Consider the following 20,670-nt stretch of genomic DNA (forward strand, 5'->3'; position numbering starts at 1 on the left):
AATTGAACCGTGTCCAACTGGGTGCCACCCGTCCTATACATTGTGTCAAAAGTAGAAACACATTGTCCAACAAGTTTACAGACTTTCTGTGAAAAAGTTAGAAGAAAAAAAAACCTAAAATCATTTGGTCTAATCCTCAAAAACTGAATTACAATTTAATTATATTATAAACGTACCAGTGGACCAACATTCAAAAAACGATTTCAACCGTCATGCGGTGACTTCTTCTTCTTAATTTAATTGGCCCAGGCCCTCGACAACGAGGTGAACATGGCCATGCTTACTAATCACAGTTAAAGCCGGAATCGCTTTTCAAAAAATTTAATGAAATGATGCAATACCCGAAGCAGGGCAGACGAGCGTCCGTCCTACTCGAGCAAGCAAACGAGACTTGTCATGCGGTGACGACAGTCAGAAACGTAATGAGAGTCATAGAATACAAAGTCACACAGACACTGAACAACAATAATATGATAAAGGAAAGCACCGCGTTACGATTCCGCCAATAACTATATTTATTTATAAAACGTAACGCGTAACGTTTTATAAATATAAAAGAAGAGCACTCAATAATACTAGCAAACACATTGAACGATTACTTAAATTAGAAATAGCAGACGGATGTAAATACCGTAGAACTTTGCATCATAGACTTTGTTTCCTGGAGAGGAAAATTATAAACCATCTCCCGCTCAATATTTTTAATAGATTTGTCAGTACACAATATAGTTTTTCATAGATTGTTTGGTAAGGAATCAGAGAGATTAAATAAAAAATTTTTATGGCTACAAAAAAGAAATGGTTACGATAAAGAAAAGATTAAAGACATTAATTATTTTGTAATAGATAACGTTAAGGATACAAATTTATCTGACTTGGTTGGCATTGATTCTCATAAAAAATTCCTTTTTCAAGAATCAAAGAATTTAAATAGTAACGAGGTTTTCAAAATTAAAATATCAGCGTAACAGTTTAAACATACATTATACAATATTTTGGAAGTTAATGATAAATGGTTTAAGAACCTTAGTAATGTGTTGATACCTCGTGAAGTCAAAGCGTTGTTACAATTGGGTGAGAATTTTTGCTTGCCAATATTCAACATAAATAACACCATCATCGATTTTGTTAAACACATCGAACACAATTTTTTCAGACTCAAATTACCAAACGAGAGAAATTAGGAACAAAATATTTCCCTTAATTAAGGGAATTAAACAAACATGTACCAGGAAGACCGACATAGAAAAGCGAATTTCTTCATTAGTCACAATTACTAAAACATTTGTCAGGAGCAATCCACAGATAATTTTTACAAGGGCCGATAAGGGCAATATGGTGGTTGTACTTGATAGGATAGATTATGTGAGTAAAATGGAGGCATCATAGTGAGACTTATGAGATAGTGACCCATAATCCGGTCAACAGAGTTTTAACACGGCTTAAGACCTTATTGAAAGGATGGAAACAGCGGGGGTTGGTGGAAAAAAAATTCGGTATTTATTAAATTAAACTCTTCAAACCCGGTTGTACCTCATGCTTATGGCCTTCCGAAGATCCACAAAGTAGGACATCCACTACGCATAATTGTTTCTTCGGTGGGGAGCCCTCTCCATAATCTAGCCTCATTTCTAAATGATATTTTACATAAAAGTATACCAGAAGCGAATAGTTTTATTAAGAATAGCTTTCAACTGACTAAACATATTTCAAGTTTGACGATTAATGACAATGAAGTTCTTTTATCTTTGGACGTGGTTTCACTATTCACGAATGTACCTATCGACTTGGTTTTTGAAGGTATAGAGAGATGGCATCTTATTGAAAGAAACACGAACATCCCAAAAAATGAGTTTTTTAAGGCTCTAGATCTAGTTCTTAATTCAACCTTCTTTAAGTTCAACGATAAAATTTACAAACAAACTTTTGGTGTACCGATGGGTTCACCATTGTCACCCATAGTTTCGGACATAGTTATGCAAGATCTGGAAACTAAAGCATTACAGAGGTTATCAATCTCGCCATCTTTTTATGTTAGGTATGTGAATGACATTGCATTAGCATATGATGTATCACACATTGACACTTTAGTGAATAGTTTCAATTCGTTTCATACCAGGTTGAAATTTACAACAGAAATAGGGGGAGATAGATTAAATTTTCTGGATGTTAGTTTGATTAAAAAGGGAAATTCTCTCATTCACAATTAGTACCATAAACCAACATTTTCGAGGCGGTATTTGAATTTTTTTTCCAGACACCCTTTATGTCGAAAGGTGGGTACAATAGTGGGGTTAATAGATAGAGTGTTGTTATTGTCACACCCTTGCTATCATCAGGAAAATTTCGAGCTGATTATAAAAATTCTTTTAAACAATGGATATCCACTGAAATTGATTTTCTCGGAAATTAAAAATAGGCTGTCAAAAAAATTCAAACAATGGAATGGTTTGAGGATAACAACTACAGATAATACAATTGTTAATAATGTAGATACAATCACGGTTATTTTACAATTCCTTTTATACCTTTTTTATCGGAAAAAATAAAAAAATTTTTTAAGAAAGATTCCTTAATAAGGATGGCATATAAGGGGATTAACAATCTTAAGGGATTTATTAAAGGTCATAAAGACTTTCGATCGAAATTTTCCCATACAGACGTGGTATACAAAATTGAGTGTCAAGATTGTGATGCATCATATGTGGGCCAAACTGGTAGATGTTTGAAGACAAGAATAAACGAACATAGAAATCACATTAATTGGAATACCACGCAGCATTCCGTCATTACAGAACATAGAATTAGTCATCAACATGAGTTTGATTGGGAAAATATTAAGATAATAGATAAAGAAAGAGTTCTCAATAAAAGATTGATTTCGGAAATGATCCATATAAAGAAACAGAGACAGAGTTTAAATTTACAAAACGACACGTACACGTTGAATCCACTATACTTGGAGTTATTGATGGAATCGTAACGCGATGCTTTCCTTTATCATATTATTGTTGTTCAGTGTCTGTGTGACTTTATTCTATGACTCTCATTACGTTTCTGACTGTCGTCACCGCATGACGATTGAAGTCGTTTTTTGAATGTTGGTCCACTGGTACGTTTATAATATAATTAAATTGTAAATCAGTTTTTGAGGATTAGACCAAATGATTTTAGGTTTTTTTTTTCTTCTAACTTTTTCACAGAAAGTCTGTAAACTTGTTGGACGATGTGTTTCTACTTTTGACACAATGTATAGGACGGGTGGCACCCGGTTGGACACGGCTCAATTGGACACGAGCCACTCACAGCGCTTGAGACTACAAAGCTCCTAAGCACCGGTCGCTATGATTGGTGGTGTCCAGTCGAGCCGTGGTCAATCGGGATCACCCCATTACGATTTTTATTATGTTACATGTTCATATTTCAACTTAGATAAATTATTGACATAAAATGTGATTAACTCGTATTTGAATCTTAATTTCAATGGTTCAATTCTTAACGTTATGTAATTTGACGATACACTTTATTTATTGCTTTGTACAAGTTTATATTCCTAATGGACATTGTTTCAATATTGTAACTTTGTATTATAGTACACTAGGTCTCACATTAGACAAAAATTGTAATGGTTTAGTTAAAGAACTGTTAGGTCAAAAATATTGTAACCTATATTTAAAGTATTTTATATTGTGATGATTGATTATATTGATATGACGATTTATTATATAGCTAATCTGGTAATTGGATAAAGAAGAATGGACAGGATTGTCATGGAACAAGATATTATCATGAATACTACAGTAACGTTTTAAATTTGATATTGATAAGGACCAAAATGTAATGGTCGAAACGTATATTATTTAGTTGATATGATTTGTTTAATTCACACGTAAATAAATTGTGCATCCAAAAAACAAATGTTGTCTTTAACGGTCTTGTTTTCTATTGTTACTTATAGTTTATATCACATCTTGGAACTGCATTTACAACATTTATATTTTTCAAATATAAGAACGGTCTTATTATAGATATATCTTAAACTCCACTAAAGGAACGTTGAGGAACTTTTTGTTGCCTATTGTTGCTGACAACTGAAACAATTTGTCTCCACCAAATAAACTCATGAGATGTAATGCTGCTTCTATATAGAGTTAGGTATCTCATGTTTCTGTTCCTGGCGACGATGGGGAACATCGAGAAGCATATTGGAACTTTCACGGAAACAGGTAATAGAAATGCAAATGCTACTCTATGTTCCTTTAGTGCAATTTGAGTTCCGGTGCCAAAACACAAAGCCATTAACGTAAAAAAATTCAATGTTAGTAAAAACTCGCGTAAAGACATGCATGTCTCGCGCTGCGCGCCCACTTGGCGCGAGACACTACCGTGTCTCTTGATTTTAGAACCGTAAAGTGTTTATAAGCATCACTTAGATGCGTATCAATACAGTCCCCGAAATCTTATTCATATTGAATTTTTTTGCGTCGATAAATTTGCGTTTTGGCTCCGGAGCTCAAATTGGACAGGCCTGCTTTAGTGAATACGTAGCTTTAATGCTTCTCTAGCCCTCTCATGTCTTATTTTCTTTCACCGTTTTCTTTTATGCTTGTGCGATCTGTCTCTGTATCTCGTATCATCATCGTCGTCCGGTCTTTTCCTCTCGTTATCACGATACCGACGTTGCCTGTCATCGTCTCTTTTACCTCTCCTTTCCGATCTCTCTTCGCTGTGATCTCTTCTTCGGTCGCTGTTTTCGTCCTTCTTGCTTCTTCTTTCCGATCTATCTTCGCTGTGACCTCTCCTCTGATCACTTCTATCCCTATCTCGTCGTTCCTCCCTTCTTCTTCTATCTTTTCGCTCGCTATCGTACTTATTTCTCTCATGATAGTCATCATACGATCTATCTTCCTTTCTTCTGTCTCTGATATCTCTGTCTTCTCTTCGGCGCTCGTGTTTTCTGTATTCGGAACCACGATCTTTATCGCTCTCCTTTCTTTTTCCTTCCTCTTTATTTTTACCGTTATCATGACTCTTATCGTGCGATGCGTCAGGTTTCCTCGAGGATGAATAATTGTCCTCGCGTTTCTTCGGCTTGTCGTCCTCGTCGAAATACCGGATACCTTTTCCTTTGCCACGCCAACGCATCTTCGCGACTGATTGCGAGAAATCCACATGTATCCTTCGGTCGTCGATCAGAACGTTGTCCATCTTGAAATATGCATCCTCGCAGCTCTTACGATCGGCGAATTCGATGAATGCATACTGCAGGGAGTCGCCCGTTTGATGATCTCTTATAACTTCACAACTGTAAAGTCAATGAATCATAAAATTTAACAAAAATATGTAATATATAGTTATTTTAAACAGATGACTTAGAAATAATATATTTAAATAGATAAGATATAAATAATTCAATATAAAATTCAATATATAAATGTTAGAGAAAAAATTAATCGATAACAAGAACGTTAACCTATACGTAATTAAAAGCATAATGAAGTATACACAGAAAATATTAATTACTTGTTTCAAGTATTTAAAAAGTTCGTATATCCGCAAATCTGTTATTCTTCCAATCACACAAAATTATTAAATTAAATTCGATTATATAAAGTCGCTTTTTTGGTCAAATTATATATTTTTTAAAAGAAAATAATTTCGTGTTTTGAATACATAGTAATAAGATTTTCTCCTTTTCTCTTTTCTCTGTCTAAAATTTATAACATATATTTTAGTAAAGTATATTTTAATATTATTATACAGAAAATATTATTTGTTACGGATACTATTACTTAAACGAAAAAAAAACTAAGTATTCATTTTTCTTAGCAATAGAATAATATTTTTCTGTATGTATAAAAGCAAATTACATACCCAACAATTTTTCCGAAACGACTGAAGATAATTTCGAGATCGTCGTCATTCGTGACTGGATTTAATTTACAGACAAACAAGACATTTTCCGGCGGGGCAATATCCGCGTCCGGTATATCACCCACAATTTCTAATATCGTGGCTCTCGCCTTCGCTTCCTTGTTCTTCTGCATTTCCATGATCTCTTCCGTGGTCATGCCGCCGGTATCGTCGATTGCTTCATCTGCTCCAATTCTATCGCTCTAAACATGAATAAATATGAATTAAAAAAGCAGAGAGAGATAAAGAAGCTAACAGAGGTAAAGATTTATTAAAAAGACATATTGAAAACTTACACTTATAATAAGTAAAAAGCATGAAAAGAAATATGTTTGCTAACTTATTTAGCCTAACAACTATGATCAAATTTATTTAATATCTTTTTTACGTGCCTTTTTATCTTATTCAATGTAATCTTGACAGACAGTGAAAGTACATCAAACTAATATATCAATAAATCAAAAAGAATATGATGGGATTGCAAGCTTATTTTTTAAATGTATACCATTAGAGCTTCCTTTGTAGGTTCTGGACTTCTGTCTGGAACTACAAATCCCACAGGATCGTCAAACGGATCTTCCAAGATGACAGTATGAGATATCCTTATGTCCTGATACGGCCTTTGATCTCCGTCGCAGATGGTCTCGTTAAATTTGAGAATCACTTCTAATCCTTCTGTTATCTCTCCGAACACGCAATGTTCACTGTCCAAGGATTGCAGCTCTGACCCCAGCGTGATGAAGAACTGGGAGCCCAGCATGTTGTTACCACAATTCACCATGGACAGCAAACCTACACGGCTATGTTTGATCTTTGGCATCTGTTCGGCCTCATAGTAATGGGCCTTCTCGCCTAGTACAATTCCGTATACGCTCTCTCCGCCCTTTCCAGTACCAGTTGGATCACCGGTCTGTGCGATGAAGTTGGTTTGCACCGAATGGAAAAGATTCCAGTTGTAGTATTTTAGTTTGCACAGCTTCAGAAAATTCCGCGTGGCTATAAAGACAAAAATAATCATGTAGAGAAGAAAGTTTGTTCTTTCTAAATGTATTGTTGTACTTTGTGCACTTAAAATAGGTAATAAAAATTTAAAAAACTTAAAGTAAATTAAAAAAGTGGATAATTAAACGTTGTAAAAGAAAGAGGAAAGATGAAAAACTCAACAAATACAAAAGTTTACACAGATCTAGATACAGAGATATAATCTAAATACACACGCAGTACAACAACATATATTTTAAATATTGATTTTTATAAATTACAATTTATGAAAAAGTACTTACTTTGAGGACGTTCCTCAGTGTACAGATCCACTGTAAAATCTCCTATGGTAGTTTCTATCACTACAGCCATGTTTTCCTTATAAATTTTTTAATTGTTAAACAGTAATCTCAATCTTTCCTAGAAAAGATAATTATTATTTCGAAATAAAGCTATTAAGTTTCTTGTCCAATCTACTTGCTATACATTATACATAAATCCAACCCTTTTTTAGTTGATCCCTCTGGTTGGAAGTGCCTTTTATCACCTTAGGGTACAGCAAAAGGTCTCTTGCTTTATGTTATTATTTCTCTAATCATCTGTTTCACACAATTTTTCAACCTTCTTTAATGAATTTGTATATATCAGTGTATAAGGATCAGCCAACAAATTATTAAATTAGGTTAGGTGTTAAGTTAAGCCCCAGACACAATGGTCGCGTTCAGCAGACTCAACTGTTGTGGAGCGGATCCGTGAATGCTCGCTGCTATTGGATGATCTAGAAGAATACACCAATAGCAGCGAGTGCTCACGGATCTGCTCCACAACAGTTGAGTCTGCTGAACGCGACCAATGCGAAGAAATAGCGATAGCGATAGAAATAATACGATTTCAACCTATCAGAAATTGTATAACCAGTGTATCTGATTTCTGATAGGTTGAAATTGTATTATTTCTATCGTTATCGCTATTCCTTCGCATTATGTCTGGGGCTTTAGGTTAGTGTAGTAAAATTTATAAATGAATATCTAGAGGTCGCGTCTGTTGCAACACATCACATGGATGACACACACGCAAATTTCATATGGTTTCAAATCCGTTTGCCATTTTAAGCTGTTTCTAAGCTGCTATTCAAGCTATAGGTCGGTCCTTTTCAACGATTTCACCTGAATGTTGTCTCGTTTTTCTCCGGAAATTTTTTTCGAAGCATAACACGAGAATTACAATTGACGAAAGCATCGAAATTAAAAAGACTTCCCTCTTTCCATAATAAGGTTATAAAAATTATTTAAGAATATATATATATATTTCTTAATATATTTAATAATCTCTATAATCTTTAATAATCTCTATATTTAATAATAATATATGTCAATTATATCATACAAATATTTAATATTAATATATACCGATATATTAAAATAATATTTATACATTAATAATTTTGTAACTATATGTAATTATATAGATATACGTAAAAGTATACAATATATTCCACATAAATATATATAAATATATGATTTAATAAACACATATATATTATAAATTATATAATTTTATAAATTACGCATTATAAATAGTAGCCCCCGGTAAAAAGTTTTCTATGCATGACTGTGTATAAATATATGTATAAATATATATAATATATGTATAAATATGTATAAACATACATAAATATTCATAAACATACATAACTTGATATGAAATATGTCCATACATATGCATCCAGACAGCACACAATATTTACAAAATATTTACAAAATATTTAGAAATATTTATAAGATTTATTTTAAATATTTTGTAAATATTTTTGTGGTTTTAGATTGCACAGATCATAAATATTTATTATAAATACTATGAAATACTTATTAGAATAGTTATAGTAAATGCTATAAAAATACTTAATGAGACATTATAATCCAAATAAAAAATACTTATTAAAAATATTTATTTATATTTATCATAAATATTGCATAAAATATTTAGTCTATATTTTAATAATATTTCGAATAAAACTTTATATAAAATATGTATAAAATATCTATATAACATTTCAAAAAATGAATATTAATAAATATTTATCAAAAATATTGCAAAGCACTAAAAAAGCGATTATGAGTGTGGTCCACTTGATGCTACAAATGCTTTGAAACTTTTGATTGACCAATTGAAAGAAAAAATTTTATTAACTGACCAATTAAAAAATACTTCGAAGCATTTCTAGCATCAAGTGGACCTATATGCGCTTTTTAGCGCTTTATTAATGCTTTGTAAGCGCTGTGTGTTACTTGGGTATACAGAGTATCTTATAATCGCATTTTCTTTTAAGAACGTATTATTGAGGTAATTTCAGACGAAAATCCTAATATAAAAATATCGAGGCTAAAATAGTTTTTGAATTATAATTGGTTAAAGACAGTGTGTAATTCGAAAACTATTATAGTCTCGATATTTTTATATTAGGATTTTTGTCTTAGAGTGTTCAAAAGAATCCAAAAATAATAATAAAGGCTATAAAAGTAAAATGATTTTTGACTTACAAGCATTTAAAGTTAGCTTTCCTGATAGCAAGCTGACGTCAAAATGACGTCATTTGACGTCAAAATGATGACAAAATGACGTAGTTTGTTACCTGGGTTACAATAATTAATTTGTAGAGGATCGGACTGGCCACTACAGTGGCCAGTAACGGAAGTCTGTACGTGTATAACTTGAATCTTGGTTGATAGGACGTCATTTCCCAAGAACACTTGACGAAAGTCGTTGATGTCATTTGTGTTCATTACATCAATCCAGACTTGTGTTCATTACATCATTTGTGTTCATTACATCAATCGAACTTGATATTACTGTGCATCTTGCGATACTGCATTATGCATAACATCTTGTTTTGAAGATTTTCATACAATACAGACTTTGCTATAAATTCCAATATTTTCACTTGATAGGTGGAAAATAATAATTAGCAAAAAATAATATAAATAAAAAATAAGTCAAAATAAGTAAATGAATAAAAACAAAAAAAAATAAAATGTAAAAAAACGAAAAGGGACTACATAAATAACTTTCTACGTCCACGTCGTTAGTGCGGATTACGCTAAAGCTAAAGGAAAGTTTCATATGTACGTAAATGTTTATATGTTATTCAATTCGACTTATCTAGCTAAATAACACTATTTCTACATAAAATTTCGATAATCTGATTTCAGAAATGTGTTCTGTGACATCAAAAACACATAGAAACACTAAAAACAAAAAATGAAAATTTTTTACATTGGCCGTTCCGTTGCGGACCGAACTGGCCATTATAGTGGCCAGTGGAACACTCGTCGACTCCTCGTGACATAAACATTCAATATATACATGAATTTTACATAAAAAATTCCAAATTTTAAGGCAAAAATGCCGGCCATCTAAAGGTTAAAAAAATTATTGTAGTCTCGATATTTTTGGATATTAGGATTTTCGTCTGTGCACGTCATTATCACTTCGTTTTTGACGTCTTTTATGACGTGACTTTGGTGACATTATTGACTCAAAAAAAGACGTCATTTTGACGACACTTTGCTACTTGGGTGATTTAATAAATATATTCATATATTAAATAAAATACTAATATATTAAATAGTTTTCAATATCTATATACTCTGTATTTATTAATTCTCGAATCCAAAAGTTTGTTTTCGCGCGTCTAAATAATAAAAGAATTCAAAAGTGCAATTACTTTGAATTTCTGAGTTCTGTTTAAAACTAATATCCGCCGGGAAATAATTAAATAATTTCTGTCTATAAGTTCTTGTATTTAGATGTTAAATATACCGGCAGATTATTTAAACGCATTCAGAAGAACAATTTTTCTGAAACTATACCAACTTTATTAGTTTTATATAAAGACAATGTTAGCCCAACAAAGTCGCAATAACAAAATACATCAAATTGTAATTGATTAAAAAGTGACTTTTAATAACTTTAATAAAATTTGTAACTATGTGACGTCATTTTGAAGTTATAATGACTCATGCTTTAATGATTTGAAAATTATATATCTCACGTACAATACTATGCAAGAAAGAAATTGATGCGCAGACTTCTGATAGTCGTAAATTAGTTTGTAAATATTTAGAAATCAAGTCCTAAAATTTTCAGATTTATCCTTTATTTTCTCTAAGAAAATATGATTACTGTATACGCGATATTCGTATTGTGCGGGGACGAGTCTGATAAGACTCAATGACCTTTATCTCCTTGTAGCAACAAATAAGACACGTAATCAACGACACACCATTCTTATCAACTCGTCAATAAATACGGGAGTACATCTCGTCCGAATTACATTTCAATGATAACGTCGCAAATGCCTCACGTGGGTTTTGCTTTACGGTAAGAAATTAAGAATGCTTCCGACGGCAAAATCCGAGATAAATATGCATGAGGTGGAGGTCCCAAGAAACATTATCGTGGACTGCGATGCCGGTATCGATGACGCTTTGGCCTTAATCGTTCTTTTGGCAAGTCACACCACCAAGAGACTCAACGTTAAGGCTATTACTTGTGTTAACGGCAACACTAAAGTGAGCAATGTGGTGAGAAATGTGTTCAGAACGCTGCACGTGTGCGACTGCACAGATGTAAGTTATTGTATCATTCGTTTTTGTGTTCTTATAAAGAGTTTAAATAAGCATTACATATAGTTATTCCCATAGATACCTGTTTATCGAGGAGCGTATTCGTCTCTGTTGGACACTCCGAATGCCAAAGAAACAGCATCAGAATGTTATCACGGAAGTGATGGATTCGGAGATATATTCACTGATGATCCGGATACAAGTAAGCTGCAAGAAGAGCATGCTGTGTGCGCTTTACACAGAATCACATCGGAGGAGCCAGGTATATAATTAATACAACCTTATTTGCTATTACATAACATAAACTATATGTTAACTTAATAATTGTTTCATAATTAAGGTAATATCTCCGTGGTTTGCTTGGGTCCTCTGACGAACATAGCGATGGCTATAAAACTGTATCCAGAGTTTATGAACAACGTGAAAGAACTTTTTGTAATGGGTGGAAATTATCTTATAATTTTTATACAAATTGAAACATTTTTCGGAAATACTTAGAAATATTCGGAAAGTTTACATCTTCTCTCAGAATTTTTCATACATGTGAATTCTGAAATATTCTGAGGTTTCTCATTCCATAATTTAAGAAAAATATTTTAAAATTTTTTAGATTTTATATAACATTTTATCCGAAATTATACTTACAAAAGGTCTTAGAAATCTTACGATATTTCATAATTAACATAATATATGGAAAATTATGAGAAAAGATGTAAATTTTCTGAAAAGTGTTCCAATTCGTATAAAAAATATGAGAAAGTTATAAAATTATATAGAAATTTTGAAAAATTATACAGAAATTCTGAAAAATTATATGAAAAATTTTGAGAAAAATTTTCATCAGGATTGTTAAATTAATAGACCTTTTTAAAATTTACAATACAAAATAAGGGCAAAATGTTTTTAGTTTACATACAAATGGCAATATGTACATAAGTATGAAATATATGTGTATTACAGACTGATATACGCGACGTCCTGAACTCATAGGTGTGTATTATTTAGATACGTGGCAATCAAAGTGTTAAAGTTGCCTCTTTGCTCGTGATATTTTAAACGAACTAAAACATTAAATATAACCGAGTGGTTTGTGTTGCTGTCGATTATAAAATTCACAAACAGACCATAATAGACCATAATAGATAAGCCTCAAGAGAGGCGTCTGTAATCAGTAAAGATAGAAAATACTATCTATATAATGTTCGAACGCATTCCATTATATAAATAAAAATATGTAGGATGTAATAATATATAATAAGCATTTGTTAATTTCATTTCGTCCATCTAAATCTTCGTAAATATATTCAAAGCACAGGGTAACGTAACTGCCCAGGCGGAATTTAACTTCTACGCAGATCCGGAAAGCGTGCACATCGTACTCAACAGCATCAACAAACCTCTATGGCTGTTACCGTGGGAGTCCTGTTTAGAGACCAGAATTACACATGTACATACAATTTTGTTCGTAATTTTTATCAGTTATTGAATAATCATCATAAAATAATTACATTGTCCATATAGCAATTAATTACATTCAACCCAATCTCTATTATTAGCACAAAATAATAGTAGCTTCAGAAATAAATTTTTTCAGGAATGGCGAAGAGATGTACTAGGCAAAATAGACAAACCCTGCGTGCGCATGATGAACATAATTGAAGACAGCAGACGCTCGCAAGCGAAAAAGCATTTTCCTTATTATACCATGTGCGATGCTTTCTTAGCCGGAATTGTGTTGATACCTCGTATGGCCAAGAATGTTGTTGCGTGGCACGCGGACATCGAGTTGAGCGGCAACAAAACTCGGGGCCAAGTTGTCCTCGATCACCTGTTGTCAAACAAACCAAATGTGAATTTGATACACTGTTTCGATTCAGAGATATTTAAGGAAATATTACTGAATGCAGTGAACACGTTTCGTTCAGTAACTACCGTTTTGTGATCTTTAAATGTAACCATGAATAAAAGGATATAAGCAAATATTATACTGTCTAATTTTTTATTTATTGTTTAAATTCAGGTTTTAGTTTTGTACATTATTAATATTTTTTTGTAAATTAATGTTTATTGTTATTAAGTACCTATTATTAGAAATAGAATGAATTTTCTATAATTTTCATATAATCATTAAATGTATTATAATTCCTTTCTTTAAATTTAAATAGGGAAACGGAAGATTGTACAAAAGGACGAGACATTTCAAGAAAATAACAAAAGTCGACGAGAAGAGACTAGAGAATTTATTTTCAAAGTCACAGTTAAGAAAAACAGTATGGATTTAATGGCTTTTGTGCCTGATCCTACAAAGGTACCAAATCATGCTATCATCATCCAGGAGAGATACCAAGAAGACAGAATTCTATTTTAATTTCACTGATTCAATAATATTGAATCGTATGAGCATTTGATTTAGCAAACTTATCTGAATATTAAATTAATTAAAAAAAAGATATATATATTATAATATATCGATCAATACATTATTTTTTCAAAAAAGATAAAAAAATTGCAATCGCTTTACCACATTAATTAGGTACAAGGCTTTTTATTCGCTTTTAAGCTCTCTTGTATTTCCGCGTATATTTTATTATATAGGGTGTCCCGAAATTTTTTTCAAGCGCTCTTGTATAGACAGAGCGGACTAAACTGAGTCGAAAGTCTTCTATCACATTTTGCAATTTTATCTAATTATTAGAGAAAAATAACTTCACGAAAGTATATAAATATTTTGATAAAATGTTATTTAAAATAAGATAATATATACGTAACTCTTCGGGTGCAATATGCTATGTATCGTTTCTTTGAGGACGTATTACATGATAAAAAATATGATAATTATAAAGGAATTGTATGGATTTGTAATTTTATATGAACTAAAATTAAAAAAAAATATTTTAACGTAATATAAAGCAATCCTTTAATATTTTGCAACAATCTGTGAATAATAAAATGAATTTGAAGAAACGCAGTAATATGCACTTTAATTTGTCTCAAGTTGGAGTTTTGTTATTGTAACAATCAGTACAAATAATAATAATCAATATTAAAGCAAACGGATTTACTGCGTGAGCCGTGCTTGGTACACATTTGTGAGGTGCCGCCGAAGGAGGATTCATTGAGGAAAATAATTCCTGGAACTTCTCTTTGGTCGAAGCTACGACGTTGGTTCCTTGGTACTCGGATAGCGTCACGAAAGCATCCATTTACACAATACTTCCTGAAGAGCACCCAGATGATCAATTACGAGATTAGTCGACACCTCAACTCTCATCCCAACATGATCCATCCTTTCAGTACTTTCAGGTCAGCCAGAGGACTTTTTCCATAAAATTACAAGCGGAATTATATAACAAGTTGGCTAAGGGCCTCTTTCACCAACTTCTGGTTAAATTAATCGACAATTAACTCGCAAAAGTGCCAACAGCAGTTTAAGGTACCATAACGTTTCCTCTCTCTTGCTCTTCTGTGTTTAGTTCTCACGTTGGCAATCGTGGTGATTGAGTTAATCATCGATTAGCGTTAATCGGTATTGATGAAAGAGACCCTAAGTCTGTTCCAATTGTGAAACAAAAAGTACTGAACCGATAAAATTTATGTAGAATATTTTGGGAATCTGCGATGACGCTGTTTATTATTGCGGCTTTAATGGCCACTCCTGTCTTTCTCGCATTTTATTTCGACGAACCTGAGAAATGGTATCTTTTCAACCATGCGATCGACAGTGTATTTATATGCGACATTGTGATCTGGTTTTTCACCGGTTATTATGATTGTCAAACACAACTAATAATTCTGAATCCAAAGATCGTGGCAAGGTATGAATGCAGAGCACTTTAGCCTTAATCATTAAGATCAGTCTATGATAAAAAAACTTTTTTTTTCTATACTTTCCATATTTATAAATAAAATTCGTATTAAATAACATAGAATTCGTATTTAAATAAAAGAATATATAGAGATTTTTTATATATGTAGCATCCTTTCCTCCCCTCTCCCATAGCTTTAAAAGAGGTCGTATATCAAGAAAAATCTCTATAATTTAATTATTGTATGAATCCATATTTTTTAAAATTTATTACATATTATTGTATACGATTTTTTGTAACTTTATGTGACTTCTTTAATCTCTATTCTTTTCAAAATGCAGATTTAAGAATTTGTTTGGAAAGGTGAATTTTTTAATGATTTACAAAATGATAAAAATGTGTGTAGCGAATATCTGCGAGGTTTCTTCGTCATAAATGTGTTGCCAGTGCTACCCTTGGAATTTTTCATCGTGCTTTTCAAATCAATGTGGTACTTGGCGGCATTGAACTTACTGAAGATACTTTGGATGCGAACGGTCATCAAATACTCACGCCGACTCTATTATGTTAGGCTTTATACGATTGTTCTTCTTTGTCTTTACTGTTTACGACGCATCGATCGAGATCTTACTCACTCAAACATTAAAAATGAAAATTACAGGTTTATGAAATTAATTTCCATCTATACAAGGTAGCAGAGATTAGCGTCATCATCATCGTATGCGTGCACTGGGCTGCTTGTCTGGAGTATTATTTGCCGCTGGCGGTCGCCAAGATGGTCGAACAGGATGATGCGTTAGTAATCGACAGAATCTACGCGTTGTATCTCGAATGGAAAATTTAAATCCATTAATTATTTACGTATATTAGCAAAAAAACATATTTTAAGGTATTTCTTCGAGAAATTGTGTTTCTACAGATTTTTAAAAAATTTGGATATTATGTTTAAAATAATTTTATCTATATGATTAAAATTTCAAAGACCTTAGCGATGCCGAAAAATATTCACCTTCGAAGTTTCAGCTTTTAACACGTAAACTTCTATTACCAAGTCTTACCGAACGTTTTAATACTTTGCGGCGAAAAAATCTACAGATTTAAAAAATAAATAAATATGTAATGTAGAAATGTCATAGGAATCTTATTTAAAAAAATAGGGAGGCCAGGGGAGCGGTGCCGTTTCTGAATTAGAGTAGTTTAAATTTGTAATTTGATGGAATTCTCTTTCTCGCACGCCGAGCGATGAGACAAGGATGCTGTTGTCACATTTCAACTGTCTTCAATGCGGACTAGTGTTCGTGATATGACATTTATGTGTGTGTGTGTACTCTCGCCCAATAGTTTCTCTCTTCAGAGAGCACGCGCGGAGAGGCATATTCGTATACCCCGTTCAACGAGAGAATTACTGAATTCACTTCACACTGGGGATCCGACGTGCGTCGTACAACGCTTTGCAACCAATCACAAAACAGGATTTTGCTTCGTATCATTGATACAAAGTAAAATTCTGCTATCTGATTGGTTGCAGAACGTCGTACGACGCATGTAGGATCCAGTGTGAATCTAGCGATTGATCTCGGATTGCGAAAACTCGTCCGTTTTGCACAGGTCTTCTAGCGCAAACCGAGGTCATTCTCTCGTTGAACAGAGTACAGGTTGTACGCGATTAACTTTCTAACGCGATTGTAGTCAAAGAAATACCTTAAATAAATATACATATAAAAGCATCTGTAATTTCTTTTCTTTTTTTCTTTGATTTGTTTTCTCTTTTTATCTTATTATTTGTCTATTTTAGCTTTCATGCAGCACACTTTATCAAAGGACATTCTGGAGATATTCTGAGAATATTCCTAGTACGTTCTTCGACAATATCTTTGGGATGTTCCTTGGAAGTTTGTGCTGTATGGGCTTCTATTTTTTTTAATTGTTTTTTGTTTATATAACAATTTTAATGTATTGAAGAGATCCCAGTAAGACAAGTCTATCGAAAACAAATTTTGTCAAATACTTGCTACAAATATTGATAAAAAGACACCAAATTTAAGCAAATTCTTTTATATTCTGTTATAATAATGTCAGTGAATTGATGGCAGATAAATAACAAAATCTACTGACGTAACGTGAGAATAAATTGTTGGAAAATTATTCAAAGTTTGTTGAAAATCTAACAGTAAATTGATAGTAAGAATCGATCAAAACCGACTAAAACTTAAATTTGCAAGGTTTTTGTTTTCCAATTTTTTGTCTGGTTATGTATTCACTACTCAGGCTTTGGAAACAAATGAGTTTATCGCTAACAGAGACAACATCGGATTTGTCACTCTGAGCGAGTTTGATATCAACAATTTATTATTAATTTATTTACTGGGATGCTTTTTCCCCACAATAATTATACTCGTATAAAATGCACGGCCAATCGAAACGATAGGTATAATGAAAGCATAAAAAAATTTGTAGATCATGGATAAGATCGTCTTACATGCTGAAAAGGAAAACAAAATTCGCGATCTACCTAACGTGTGTTAACAGAGCTATTATTGCCTTAACTACATCCACGCATTATTTGGATGTCAGAGCTCCAGAGGATATTATATATAATATAATTCTCTCCGTCCTCGGATTGCTCGGATTTATTTATATGTTGGGTACGTTCGTCTTGTTTAATTAGATTAATTAAGAAAATTATTTTATTAAAATTAATTAATTTTTAAACAAAAGATTATACCAATTTAACAAAATACTGAACATATGTGGATATAGAAACAAGCTCTAAAACATTTATTTTTATCTTTATGTTATATAACTTCGTAAATTTTTTTATCTCTTTCAGATAATCTTCAGTGGCGTAAAGCTAACTTTTTATAATACATCTGTATTTTAAATTTCTGAAATCATGTCTTTTCTATTTTAATTCTTCTGTCGTTATAAGTTTACTTAGCCCAAGATTAAGTTTTGTGATTTCATTAATCGATAAAAAGTGTTTTTTTTTTCTCGAAACGGCCGTAGCGCAACTCTCGCAGTTAATGATGACGATTCACTCCACTCGTAAAAGGCATTTACAATTAATTGAGCAGCTACAACAGTACATGACGTACAAGGAATTGCCGTATTCCTTGCAGCGGCGATTGCTGTCTTATTACAATTACCGCAACAAAAAGGGGTTCGAGAGAAACAAGATTATTATCAACCACGTATCGCCCTACTTGCGAGAAGTACAGTGGTGTTTTAAAAAATTTCATAAAGAATATACAAAAGTATATTTTTACGAAAATGTTTTTCATTCTGATCGGCATTCGTGAATTCTTTTCATAAAAGAGATAGACTTCACAAAAGTGAAAAATGATATACTACAAGATTGTTCTGAAGTTATATGTTATCCTAATGAAATTTTTGTTTAAATGCTTCTTTTAGAACAGGGCTGGAACCGAGTTGCACAATTCGACCGATTTTGCCTGTCGTCATCCCCACTCCTCTTGTTTCATGGGGGGCATTTAGATCGTGCGCGGAGACATAAGACGCTCGAATTCAAGGATGATATTAGCCGTAATTCGTACAGGGCACTATAAGGCTGTAGGACTTTGAAACATATTGCCTAACATTCATTGTTTACAAATTTTCATTATTATAATTATAATTATAATTAGTATTATGGTGTTAGAAACTCAAAAGTAACACTTCAAAATAGAACGCGTACGTTAATTAAGTTTTCATACCGAAAAAAATATCAAAACAATCATTTTTAATAAATAAATCAATATAATAAAATAAGTGTGTGTGTGTGCGCGCGCACACGCGCACACACGTGTGAGTTCTATTCACACGCGTGTGTGTACAGGGTGTTACAGATACATACTAGGCAGTACGACGGGTTGCGCGGCAAACTTCATGGCCAAGCGTGGTTTAATAGACAATGACAGTGATTTTATACATTACAAAGTTTATGTTATAAAGTTTTATTATTTATATTATTTTATGCTACAACACACACAAAGTTTTATTATTTATATTATAAAGTTTATGTTATAAAGTCACTGTCATTATCTATTAAACCACGCTTGGTCATGCAAAGTTTGCCGCGCAATCCGTCGTACTGCCTAGTACGTATCTGTAACACCCTGTATACACGCGTGTGTTCTATTTTGAAGTGTTACTTTTGAGTTTCTAACACCATAAAACTAATTATAATTATAATTATAATAATGAAAAATTGTAAACAGTGAATGTTAGGCAATATGTTTCAAAGCCCTATAGTGCCCTGTACGAATTACGGCTAATATCCCTGAATTCGAGCGTCTTATGTCTCCGCGCACGATCTAAATGCCATGAAATAAGAGGAGTGGGGATGACGATAAGCAAAATCGGTCGAATTGTGCAACTCGGCTCCAGGCCTATTTTAGAATATAATTTTCAAAATTTATTTTGTAAATTAAAAATTTTTTTAGAATTTCTGTTCTATAACTTTTTAAAAAATTTATCAAATTTTTTTATACATATTGGAACACTTGTCGAAGTAATAATTGTAGAAAGTCTACATCTTTTTTAGAACTCTTTTTATTTATAAATTTTGAAATATTAAAAAATTTCTCATTTTATATATGTAGTTTCTGGAAAAAATTATAAAATCTGAAAAAGCTTATAAAAGATATTTTTTCTTTGTTAATTAAAAATATGACAAATTTTGAAAAATATTATATTATGAGACTTTTTTCATTAGAATTCCTTATAGAATTGATCCTTTGTCGTTTCAGAAGCTTCTTCTGCACAATTATCGCCGATTGCTGAATGATGTGGATCTGTTCAGAAATTTGCCGGAGATAGTGGTGGCACAATTTATCGGTGCCGTGCGCTCTGAGATTTTCATGTCAAACGACGTGCTAGTTAGAGCTGGTGCGCGCGGTGATGCTTTGTACTTCATCGCCTACGGCACTGTGGTCGTCTACAACAGTGCAGAGAAAGAGGTAAAAGATTTATTAGGAATCCACCATGGATTTGTCCTCACATTGTCGGTCGCCGCAGCATATGACTTTGCATTAAAGTCTTGATAGATTTAAACGTGTGCACTAATCCCCATCGACGAAGTTTCAATGCGTAAACACCAAGAAGTGACATCAATGTCATAATTTCACACTCGACAATGGGTGCTTTCTATTTGATGACACAAGTCGATACAAGCGTCGTGCTAGCCTTCTTGACATTCAGAAAATGACGAAGATAGAACGAAACTTGTGTCGACTTGTGTCATCAGTGTTTGCCGACATCTAGATGAAACCATCTTAGATGGTCATCTAGATGGAAAATTGGAACATCTCATCTTACATCTAGATTGTGCAAATATAAACCATCTT

At 32.6% G+C, this 20,670-nt stretch overlaps 3 protein-coding genes across 3 annotated transcripts in view; 2 read left to right on the plus strand and 1 right to left on the minus strand.

The window, feature by feature from the left end:
• Positions 1–3,930: 3,930 nt before the first annotated feature.
• LOC108765182 (peptidyl-prolyl cis-trans isomerase-like 4) lies at positions 3,931–7,546 on the minus strand. The gene is made up of 5 exons (XM_018513767.1): positions 7,399–7,546; positions 7,197–7,314; positions 6,419–6,909; positions 5,875–6,116; positions 3,931–5,305 (listed from the first exon to the last, which is right to left on the minus strand). The coding sequence occupies exons 2-5, from the start codon at positions 7,264–7,266 to the stop codon at positions 4,588–4,590; spliced, it is 1,521 nt and encodes a 506-aa protein (XP_018369269.1). The 5' UTR covers positions 7,267–7,314; positions 7,399–7,546; the 3' UTR covers positions 3,931–4,587.
• A 3,625-nt stretch (positions 7,547–11,171) lies between these two features.
• Positions 11,172–13,491, plus strand: LOC108765183 (inosine-uridine preferring nucleoside hydrolase). Its single transcript, XM_018513768.1, has 6 exons — positions 11,172–11,522; positions 11,598–11,781; positions 11,860–11,970; positions 12,600–12,605; positions 12,830–12,966; positions 13,114–13,491. Exons 1-6 carry the CDS (start codon positions 11,289–11,291, stop codon positions 13,459–13,461), a joined length of 1,020 nt encoding a protein of 339 aa, XP_018369270.1. The 5' UTR covers positions 11,172–11,288; the 3' UTR covers positions 13,462–13,491.
• Positions 13,492–13,791: 300 nt separating this feature from the next.
• LOC108765170 (potassium/sodium hyperpolarization-activated cyclic nucleotide-gated channel 1) overlaps positions 13,792–20,670 on the plus strand; it is a 9,128-nt gene continuing 2,249 nt past the window's right edge. The window contains exons 1-8 of the mRNA XM_018513732.1: positions 13,792–13,827; positions 14,569–14,822; positions 15,119–15,334; positions 15,732–15,891; positions 15,987–16,120; positions 17,783–17,970; positions 18,332–18,537; positions 20,074–20,283. Of these exons, the coding sequence (XP_018369234.1) occupies positions 13,792–13,827; positions 14,569–14,822; positions 15,119–15,334; positions 15,732–15,891; positions 15,987–16,120; positions 17,783–17,970; positions 18,332–18,537; positions 20,074–20,283 (1,404 nt within the window). The remainder of the gene's footprint in view (positions 13,828–14,568; positions 14,823–15,118; positions 15,335–15,731; positions 15,892–15,986; positions 16,121–17,782; positions 17,971–18,331; positions 18,538–20,073; positions 20,284–20,670) is intronic.

The sequence above is a fragment of the Trachymyrmex cornetzi genome, unplaced genomic scaffold, assembly GCF_001594075.2.
Source record: "Trachymyrmex cornetzi isolate Tcor2-1 unplaced genomic scaffold, Tcor1.1 scaffold472, whole genome shotgun sequence".
Classification (NCBI taxonomy): Eukaryota; Metazoa; Arthropoda; class Insecta; order Hymenoptera; family Formicidae; genus Trachymyrmex; species Trachymyrmex cornetzi.